Source organism: Lactuca saligna, chromosome 6 (genome assembly GCF_052625555.1).
Source record: "Lactuca saligna cultivar CGN05327 chromosome 6, ASM5262555v1, whole genome shotgun sequence".
Classification (NCBI taxonomy): domain Eukaryota; kingdom Viridiplantae; phylum Streptophyta; class Magnoliopsida; order Asterales; family Asteraceae; genus Lactuca; species Lactuca saligna.
In genome coordinates, this window is record NC_136422.1 from 138316783 (window position 1) to 138328692 (window position 11910).

At 27.7% G+C, this 11910-nt stretch overlaps 2 protein-coding genes across 2 annotated transcripts; both read right to left on the reverse strand.

Moving 5' to 3' along the window:
- Positions 1 to 838: 838 nt before the first annotated feature.
- LOC144999869 (uncharacterized) lies at positions 839 to 1965 on the reverse strand. Its single transcript, XM_078959028.1, has 3 exons — positions 1743 to 1965; positions 1267 to 1421; positions 839 to 1131 (listed from the first exon to the last, which is right to left on the reverse strand). The coding sequence occupies exons 1-3, from the start codon at positions 1948 to 1950 to the stop codon at positions 1114 to 1116; spliced, it is 381 nt and encodes a 126-aa protein (XP_078815154.1). The 5' UTR covers positions 1951 to 1965; the 3' UTR covers positions 839 to 1113.
- Positions 1966 to 5840: 3875 nt separating this feature from the next.
- On the reverse strand, positions 5841 to 6149 carry LOC145002942 (uncharacterized). Its single transcript, XM_078962119.1, has one exon. It carries the CDS (start codon positions 6147 to 6149, stop codon positions 5841 to 5843), a length of 309 nt encoding a protein of 102 aa, XP_078818245.1.
- Positions 6150 to 11910: the final 5761 nt, after the last annotated feature.

Here is an 11910-nt window from a genome sequence, read left to right on the forward strand (position 1 = left end):
TATATCATATATTATGACATAATAATCTACAATAGAATTATACAATTATATATAATAGTATATATTCTGATAAAACATTGAAGTATAATAATCTAAAAATTGTGTTTTTTAACCATATATTCTTGAATAATATTAATAATAAATGATTATTCTATAAGAATGTTATTATTTTTTAATTCATGGTTTAAAATTTTGTTATTCTTCCATAGGTTCATTATATCAAAATATGTATTCTGTCATTGATAGAATATGCATTCTGTCATAATTTGTGCGTTGTCAGAAAATATATTCTTACAGAATGTTCGAATTTAGAGAACTAATATCCTTTAAAGTCACATTTTAAAAATTAAGGTAATTAATTATTCTTTAAAATCTGAAAATTTTCTTTATTAAATAAAGTTTAATTAGTTGAAATACTTTAAGCCACCATTTCCTTTAATTAGAATGTTTTTTTAATCTAAGTATATAATAATAGTTATTATATCACAATAAAAGGCCTATCTAATTCTATATATGTGAAACATATAACTTTTTGTTATAGATTTGTCACTAAACATTTAAGATACACGATGGCTTCACACATATTGATACAAAGACGACATAGGGTGTACCACCGCTATATCTTAATAACATTTCTTCCAATTCATGCTTCTGTATCTCTTATCATAATTTTGTGTTTATTTTTAATAAAGATTTACCTTTTGAGTGACACAAAAATTGCAATTATTTTTGTATCATTGACAATTTGATATTAATTTCGGTATCAATCCAATGACCAAAGTCAGTCATTACTTTTCCAAGACAATTCAAGTTGCAAATATGTAAAAACCAAACCAAATTGAAAAGGTTAAAAGTATTCCCCAAACCTCTGAAATTGGGAATTTAAGCAACAAAAGCCCAATTCTTTGTTTACATTGAAGGGCAAAATACCATGATAAAGAACATAAAAACATACCTAATATATATATAAAATGGAGAATTCATATTCAACCATACGTTTATGGACAAAACGTGAAAATGGTTTAGATTTCTCATAACATACAGCAATCTTTCATAGAAGAACTTGAAATGAAAACATGACTCTTCTCTCTTCTTGAAGCTTGATCATCAGCTTCATAAACACCCTCCCAACTGCCAAAACCACAACCCAGAAAATTTGATTAGGAAAAAGGAGACTGAAAACCAAAACAATCAACAAATGATGTTTAATTTAATGATGCAAGATAATGTATAAGCAATATAAAAAAGTTGCATAATGTATTATACCATAATAGCATCAATCTCTTCTTGAGACATTGGTGTTCTTTTGGGTTGAAGAGATGCTTTCCCCCCTAGAGTTTTTTCAGAAGGAGCAGACTTTGAGAAAAAGCTTGAAGGGACATCATTGGCAACAGGTGTTGCTTGGGTTTGAGTAGCAGAACCTAAAATATGATGTAAGTAGATTAGATATAAACCATAACGATTCATTTTGATATTTAGATGAACAATTATTGCGCAATACTGTTTGTATATCCGGTAATACCATCGAATCTATAACCTAATCTGTAAAATTAATCAAACTAGGTCAAAAAATCAATCTATAATGATGTTCTTCATGGTGATTCTTCCTAGATCGGAATTAAGAAACTTCCTGTATATCCAATTCAAATTCTCATATGCCGAAACGCAAATTAACGAAAAATGACCTGGCCAGACATTCATACAAACGAATTAAACATTACAGAAATTAAGAAGAGACAAACCAGAAGGCGCCGGATGACGCTGAGGAAACTTGATCCGGGGGATTCTCTTCATCGCTTGTGCTGCTCCCATATCTCGATCGATCGGTGGTGGCGTTGACGGCGGCGGCGAATATGGCGAGGGAACTTTCTGCGGTTGCGACTTCGGAGGAAGCTTTCGTTGCTTATAGAATAATGAGAAAAAGTGATGGAATTTTGTGATTATTGCCATTTTTTATTACAAAAGAAATAGAAAAAGGTAATTATGAGTTTGTATCTATTTATTTGGGTGAATTTTTTTTACATGAATGGTTTCTAAATTATTAAAAATTTGATGATTTTGGGGTTGTGAGAATACATATTTAACCGATTATTGTGATTTACAATTTACAATGTTAAATTGATTTAAATATGTGTTTAATATAATTTATTATGTTTTATTTTAATTAGATTTGGTGGACATGTAAAAAAGAATTTTGTATGAAGTTTCTTAGGATAAGTGTAAAAATATCAAATGATTTTTAGTTGTACTATTTTTTTATGATTTTTTGATCGTCTTCACAATAATTTTCAAAGTATACGTGAGTTTCATGATAAGTTGAAAGTAGAAAAATAAGAGTTGCCATGCTTGAAATTTCTCTGTCTTGATTGTTTTATTTTTGAAGATAAAATAATCAGATCCTAAGTAAAAGGAATTTGATTTTTATCTATAACCTTAACTGTCACAAACTTGAATGAAAAATGTTTTGATTATCCGATTTTAAATAGATAAAAAGACAAGTTTATATAAATTTAATAAATTTGTTCTAAGATTAAGACTAATATTAAACAAAGGAAACAAAAAGCCTTTAATTTCAATCCCTTCCTTCTAAATGGCCATATAGCTGCAAAAAAATCTAAAAGTGGAGGAAGATAAGTACAATGTCTTAATAGAAGTATTATTTTTTAAGTTTATATTATATTTTTCACAGCTCACTGGAGGAAAATGAGTATAATAACCTTAAAGTAAGTATTTATTTTATTTTATTCGTATATTCTCTCATAGATTTATAGCTTGTACAAAAAGAAATGATATTTGTTTCTAATATTTTTGTTGATCTTCCTAAAAGATAATATTTTGATAGAAAAACCTGCTAAAATATCATAAAAAGATTGTTTCATTATTAATTTTGCCTTTATCGTAGATCTAAGATGGTTTTTTCGTAGATCTAACATTTAAAATAAAACTAATATGGAAACAAAGATTATTATTTAGAAAAACATTATATTTTTGTCAGAAAATATAATATTTCTACGAAATACTATATTTTCTTACAAAAATATGATTTCTTTTTTTTAAAGAATGCATGTGAAAATATCAGAAAAAATCGTTTTTTAAGTAAATGTTAAATTTATGCAAAAGTATAAGAATAAACTGAAAAAAAAAAAAACTTACTTCCATCATGTCATTGTACTCCTCTTCTTCCATTTTTAGAGCCTTTTTTTTTTTTTTTTTTTGTTGCAATGCAGAAATAAAAGATGAAAATTGTGGAGAAATTTCTCACAGGTTTAAATAGGTGGACTACTTCGGTCCATTTTGCAACTATATAGGCCCATTTGCGTGAAGGGTTTTTGTCTAAAATTTGAAACAAGTTTACGAGTTAATTTTTTTTTTCTTTTAAATATCGTAATAACTATTTTATGAATAACTATAAAAATTGGCTATAGGTGATTTTATATCACTAATGTTATTTAAGTATAATGTAGTTAATTTGTTGATCAATATCACTTTGATAATTATTAAACAAATCGGTATGGTGCGGAGTGCACATTGTTTAACTTTTGTCTTTGTTGAAAGTATACTGCTATTTATGGGTGAAGCCCCTGAACCAACGGGGTCCGGGAGCAGTTTTAAGACATAAAACTGTCATGTGACAGTTTTAAGACGGAAAGTTTTTCTGTTATACGATCATATCCGAAATTTGTTGTTGGTACACTTCTTCATAACATCTTAAACATTATCTCTTCTGTTTTTTTTTTCAATTCTGAGTCTTATCCGATTAAAGATTGGAAGTACCACTCAAATACTTTAATCTAAAAGCGTTATACACGATTCTCAGATTTCCAAGTGCCATTAAACCCATAATTCTAACATATATCCTATAAAAAGACAAAGCATGCTCTTTGGACATCATAGTGATTGGTGAACATTCTTAGGACCTATGTTGGATAAATCACGAAGCACTAACAATATTTTGAGTATGTAAGTTTTAAGATTAGAACTTTTATTTATGGAATTTCGAACATAGCCACTTGACTCTCATAAGAGGAGATCTATATCCCATAAATAGCTATAAGCCTATAACAATTTGCAAAACACACGATAATAAATGATTCATAGATTTAAGTGAGGAATCTCAAACTAGACAAAAAGAACTGAAACAATATCCATCCCTCTCCAGTTTTACTCTTGTAGGCATCCAATTCAAGTGTAATTGTGAAACTAAAATATGAAACCTGGTATGGACGACTATAATGGTTACAATATAAAGATGAGGATCCGATTCGTAATTTTCGCATACACAAATGGAATATTTGTGTACATTTTAGCAAAAAATTGAAGTTGTTATTTATATTGAAATTAAGATGTTACATAAATCTTTATAAGAAATAACTAATAATAAAACCAAAGTACTACTATAAAATTACATTTACAGATGAATGGATATCCGTTTTTAATTAGGAATCTCATATTTTTAACCAAGAGTTAGGGTGGCTACTCTGTAGCTTTGTAAAGTTTAGGTTGTATTTAGACAACATTAGAACTTGAGGATATTTGTTCAATTGTTTGTTCTATAATTCGGTGATTTATTAAATATTTAATGCATTAAACAACAGGGGATGTAGAGGACTTTCAACGGCCCTAAAAGTGATTTATTTATTTATTTTTTTCATTTTAAATGAAATTATCACTTCCCTTAAAATTATCAAACAAATTTTGACCAATTTAGATCCGATTTCTTTTAAAACTTTTCTCTCTCGTCTTAATAATATCAATAGCTATAACCCACCTTATGTTTAGAAATCTTTGATCTTTGCATATCTTCGTATAAGTATTTAGTTCTCGAATTCTTTCTTCCTTGCTTGCTCTATTATAATTATCATGTTTTAGTTAAAGATCGTTTGAAAAGGTCAGTCAATTAAATGGTAATCCAATTCACACTTCCAAATATTTACTTTTATGCAGTTGTCCCCATCAATTTGACTGCAAGACAACACTATTTGGACTCATCCACAGCTATTTTCTTCACAATTGTTACTTATTTCTTCCTTTCCATTTATGACCTTTTCAACTATCATTAAATAACTTAGACTTATATTCCTTATTTCTTGGTGACAAATGGCTATAAAATCTCAATCTAAAAAAATCAATATCAACAGTAACACTAGAGAGAAAACCCATAGACCAATAAACATATAACCTCTCTCTCAGTGCAAGTGGTTGAGGATTCATTTATCGTCTGTAATAATTATATAATTTAAAAGTATTTTACAGAATGCTTGTGTTGCTATTTAAAATTTTTTTTTAATGAAAACCGTTTACAAATCGGTTTTCTTACATCAATTTTTATGGATTAAAGTATCAAAAATCACTTAATCAAGTGTAAAGTTAAAATAGTTAGATAACATTACAATTATATTAATAATCGGTTTTCTTACACCAATTTTTACCAACTTCTTCGAATCTAATTATTTGAACCTAAATAATCGTAAAATCATAATTATAATCACTTTTATCCGAACAATTAAGTTCTAAGAAAGGTAAAAATATAATGATTGTCCAATTAGACCCGTTGAAACTAGAAAAACTCACATCAAATAGATAAGTAGAATATCCACAAAAAGTATCAAACAAAGAGCAAATATAAGCTACAACACAAAAAACAATACTATAGATCTAGTTTAGGAAAAATATGCTAAAAGATCAAGAAAGAAAAACACATTTTCCTTTGAGAGACACACCATTCCAAATGAAACCACATAATTACAAATCTGGGCATGACCCCATCTCATAGAGAAACCCATGATCTTGAAAAAGATAGAGAAGAAGAGGGTAAAATTGTAACTTTTCCAAGAATCACATCATGATCTATTCATCTCATGATGAACTTCAGGAGTTTCCATGATACTCTCTAAAGAAGGTTTCCATCCCGCAACACTTTTCCCTTCGAGTCTACTCTTCCCAATTGCCCCCAACACATCTTCCAATCTTTGTCCTTCTTTGTTCTTGAGTTGTAATAACAACCACTCTAGCTCATCTTTTGTTAATACCAACTTTACCCTTACTCTACCACTTTCCATTCCATAACTACCCCTTGGTTTCCAAGATTCTTGTGGCTTTTCGTCTTCTCTTTGCTCCTTCTGTAAACACGTCTCCATGTAATTCCCCATTACCACAATCAAGAAACTTGTTAATTTTCTGAAACTGTAACACAAATATGTTTCCAAGAAAGTGTGTGTGTGTGTTTGTTAACTGAAAAACTATTTTTTATTTATGATGATCGAAGAGATTTGGAGAGAAAATTGAGGAGTTGTTAGAGAGTGTCAACTAATGCATGTGAGGTGTGGGGAACGTATATTGGTATATGTAGGTGACAAATTTATTGTTGTTTTGAATTAGAACAATGGCCCACTAAAGCAGACATCATTTTAATTTTTTAATACCCTATTGATCATGAATAATTGTGGTTATTATTATAGAAGTTTAAACACATGGTGTGTTTTGATTTGTTACAAAATTGATTAATTTGTGATTTTGATTCTTTTACTAGTTTAATGTTTAACTTTAAAGTAAACGATATTTTTTAGAGTAAAACTTTGGTAAAAATAAGCCGGTTTGTAAACTAGTTTATTATAGTTTGTTATTTGGTAAAATTACAATAATAATAGTTTATTGTAGCTTATAAAATAAATTATTTTGAAATAATTTTTGATAAGCTTATTAATTTTTTTCAAAAATATTCTAAATGTTTTATTAAGGTAATATTCTAAATATTTTATTAATTATATCTATTGTTAGTTTTTAGTTATATAAATCTAAATGTCATTTATGTCATGTTATATTTGCAATCTATAGTTTATCGGCTATTTTTTTTTTATAAAATATTATTAATTAATAAGCTAGCTTATCACCTATCATTTAGTTTTTAAAACTAAAAGCTACATAAACCTTTTTTTTTTTCTAGCATGTCTAATTTTAATCCGATTATTTTGAGTATGATTTTTTAAGCCATAGTAATCACTTTGTAAGGCACATCCAAACATCTAGATTCAATTATGTGGCTTTGTGCAATGTTTAGGTTAAAATAATCAGATTTGGAAAAGGCATCAAGGAAACAAAAGAAACAAAATTTCAAACACTTAAATTTTAGTCCAGTTTTGGTATTCTACTTTTATAAATTTTCATAGCAATATACTTTAAACTATCGCCATTGATAATGATTCATGTAGTTTAATTCATTGTATTAGAATTTGGTTGTTATAACTTAAAGCAACAGCAGTGACTTTATGGAAAAAAGTGATTAATTATGTTTCTTATCTTATCTTATATCTTATATAAATAATAAATTGCTTTAAAGTTAAAATAAACATTAATCCAAATAGGAAGTTATCGTATACATGCATGTAATCTTCGTTTTCTTTGTGCCTAATCTTTTGTGTGTATCTTGTGATCTTAGAATCAAAGTGTGCGATTAATTGGCATCATGTAGAACTTGTTTCCCGTGATCTTGACTTTTCTCTTAATTTTGTATTAAAGAAGGTTAATTAAATCCAAAAATTGGAAATAAATGCATTCTATTTTACCAGTTAATGGGTGACAAAAAATCAACCAAGGGGGTGTTCAGCACCCACCTTTTGGCAACAGGAGCGTTTAGTTTTTAGTCTAAAAAAAACTTCAAAATCAAAAGCTACATGAAGTAGCTTTCAACAAAAAAAACTCCAAAATCAAAAGTTATCCGCTACCTGCTGCTAGCTACCCGCTACCCGCTAACCGCTATCAGCTATCTGCTACCAGCTAATTTTGCCGAACACGTCAAGTCTCCAATAATGGAGGCAACTCGATCTTAGACTTATAAGACGATTTTTAAAGTAATGTAGTTTAATTACAATATTTTGAATTAGTAATCGAAATCCATGTATGACATTTTTAATTAGGTTATTTGTAAACAAAATTAGTTATCTTATGTTTTATATTAATTTAATGGATTAAATGAGTAACTTTAAAAAACTTATACGACTTTAAAGTTGCATTAAAAGTTAATATAGTTAGATTATTATCATATTAGATCGTTTTTTAATTATAATGTATCCAGCTTATGATTATTATGTAAAAATGACGTGACCCACAAATTGTCGCATCTAGCATCTACCAACGGTACACAATAAGTTTGATGTTCTCTTAATCACAACTACCAACTATCTACTCTACTACGAGTTGTATCAAATCCTCTTTCCTAATCCATGTTTTAATGTTTCTCGTCTTATATAGACAAACTTATTAAATATTCATGTATACTTAGACAAAGAGATATCACCTTCATAATGTCTAGCCCCAAATCTCTCTAAGTAACAATGTACATAACCTCATTACATGACTTATGAAGTTCCTTTGTAAATTGAGTTATTTGTTTTATGAATTTCAATTTAAAGGGTTTGAACTGTTGGTTGACACACGGGCAATCCGATTATGAATAATCTAAACCATTAGTTTATAACTTGGTAATCCAAATAACTACCTTAATAAGCTAAATAAGAATTCAGATTTCAAAGTACGAGTGGCTTGAAATTCAGTTTGAGTTAAAATCCTAATATCTTTTAAGTAAAGTTTTAACTACAGGCAATTTTGACACCATTACTCTTTTTGCCGGTTAGCCGGTAGTTAAGACTTTACTGTAAAAAAAAAAAAAAAAAAAAAAAAAAAAAAAAAAAAAAAAAAGATTACGACTATCTTATCAAATCGTTGAAAATATTGAGCCTTTAGTCTGTAATCTTAGGTGGTGTTTGTTTTTTGTCTGCAGATCTGCGTGGCCTCTTCTATCTGCGTCTCGCAGACCACATGCAGACATTAGCCTTCGTAGACTGTTTGTTTTTTTTAAGACTGCAGACCTAAAAATGTCTGCGCGACCAATTATTTGGCGCAGATGTGGACCAGAATCCTCTAATATTTTCTAGCCTAAAAAACATATATATCTTAATTTTTTGTAAGTTTTTTTTTTTTTTAATTTATAATTTTTCTAACTTTATCAATGATAACTGAGTTGTTTATATAAATATGAAAAAAAATCATAATATATTCTTATATTTATTGCCAAATTTTATAAAACATTATTTAATACAGTATCATCAATTTCTCGAGAAAATATTTATGGTACGTTTTTAATGGATTTAATTGAAAAAATCAAAATTTATTTTCATCCATTTATGTATCAAATTCTTTGATCACTAATTATAATGTTTAGTTATAACTTTTCAACCAAAGTTGTTGGTTTTTATAAAATATATACGTTAATTCATACCATTTTTATTTTTTATACAATAATACATAAAAGTTGTTATACATTCGTTAATTATTTATAACAAAGTCATAAAAATATTAAAAAATCACTTTGAAGTTTAAAAAAATCAGTTTATTTAAATTTCAGTTTATTTTAGTAGCTCGTAGATGTTAAAAAAAACAAACAATCTTCCTTTTTCAGACTGCAGACGTTTGGTCCACCTCTTCTACTGCAGAGGTCTACAGATGTGGTACGCAGACTACAGACATTTTATCACAGAAAAAACAAACAACATCTTAGTTTCCCTACAAACAAGTAATTTTATCAACCTCATGAGACCTAATTCATAGTCCAATAACTTTTAATTGTAATTTTCGACGCATCACCATTGTTTTTCTTACCATCATCATCCTTGCACTGCTACAATCACGATCAGGGAAAACAGATGCAAAAGAGAGAACGTGAGAGGGTGAGAAGACTTGTAAAACTTTCTTCTTGGTTTGCCGTTAAATATTGAACTGAAAAGAGGAGACAAATTGTACAAACACAAACAACACACGCCTAGTCAAAAGATTGTGAATGTGGAGAAGAGGTAAGAAGAGGAGTTTCGTCTTTTCCAGTTTCTTAGATCTCCATTTTTAGAACTACAAAAAGTCAACACGACATTTATTATTTCACTCTTTCTTGACTATCTCTATTTTTTTCAATGTCGGCTTTTTTAGATTAAAAAAAACTATTTAACAAAAAGCAAAAATTAAGAATTCCAATAAGATCTAGCTGATCAGGTTCCATAAACTCTTATTCTTAAATACTATCATACCATTAAACTTCTAACAAAAAAAATGATATATACACTAAAGTTCTGATATTTTCAACGATTTGATAAGAAAGTCTTAAGTTTTATTTTTTTGATAGTAAAGTCTTAATTACCGGCTAATTGACGAAAAACAGTAAGTGTGTCAAAAGTTACAGGTAATTAGGATTTTACGGTCAAAAAAATAAATTTAGATTTTCTTGTCAAATCATGGTTAAAAATATTAAGACTTCACTATATATATTCCTTTGTGATATGTCAAAACTCCATAAAAAATATCTTTTTGAGACTACAGCTTTTATATATATATATATATATATATATATATATATATATATATATATATATATATATATATATATATATATATATATATATATATATATATATATCCCTTTTTAATAAATAAATAACTTCAATACCATGCTGTCATGTGTACAATTTGTATACTGCCACGTGTAACCCTCTCAATAATATCTTCCAAATTTTTGTTACAATTACTAAATACTAAATAACTATATTTTATTAATTTCTGCCTACAAATCAGTAAATCACGTTTAATCAACCCTCTAAATAACCGGCATTTGAATTTAAATATAAATTTTAAATATACAGTAAACAAATCAATTAGAGCCGCATATAATATCCCTAATCCCTAATTCCCTAATATACAATATATACAATAAACAAAATCATTAAATCACTTTCCCTCTCTTAAACCTCTTTAATTACGTGATTGACTGCCACTATTTTGTTGCCTTTAAATTTTAAAGATACGCAATATTAAAAATTACATATATAATATCCCTAAAAAAAACAATTGATATCCCAATATCCCCCTCTTAAATCTCTTTAATTCCATGATTCATTGCCACAATTTCGTCAATTAAAAATATTCGGTTTACTTTTTCCTTTTTTACTTTAAAAATCATAGAGATATAAAGATATTATAGAGATATAGAGATATCGAGATATCATATCTCTGCAAATCAGCTATTCAAATTACAAATACTTTTATCATTATACCTATAAATACGTATAACGATCGATCCAGAAAAATGTTTTCTTCACTTCTCTCTTCAAAGCTTTCAGAGTATTTTTCTTCTGCATCTCTGCATATACATTCATAACGATCCATCAGGTTAGTATACAAAACTATTCACTTCCATCGTGCTTTTTTTTCTTAAACAATAATCATATTGACACTATTTTTTTTTTTTAAAACATTCATCACATATGTAATCTGCATAAATATTTTTTACTATATTGTTGTTTTTTAAGCTTTTATGTATATTACATGTTGTTTAAATCTTTTAAACACCTATTCAAATAATAAAAATTTAGACTACATTGCTATTTAATGTATATAGTTCACTTCCATAGCTATGTCGTTGTAACTATATTGTTATTTCTCACTCTAACTACATTTTTATTGCTCACTAAATTCTTCACTTCAACCCTCCTTTTTTTTGAATTGATAATAATACATGTAAACTTATGTCATTACATTTTATGAATTATGTCACTGTAAAACAGAATAATTTTTTTATATTCATGTCATCTAAATAAAAACAGAAATATATGATAATAATAATAAAAATTTTATATATTACATGTATATATATAGTTACTCACCTTTAATTTTATCAATTATGTCACTGTAAAACATAATAGTTACTCACCTTTAAGTTTCACTTCATTCGTTTTTTATTTTGATAAACAGGGAATATTTTTCTTTACTTTTTTTTGTCATGTATTTATAATATCTCCCTATTTTACAGATTCATGGTTGCTGGTGATTTTACTCTCATACGTGATCTTGATGTCTTGAAGGACAGCTTCA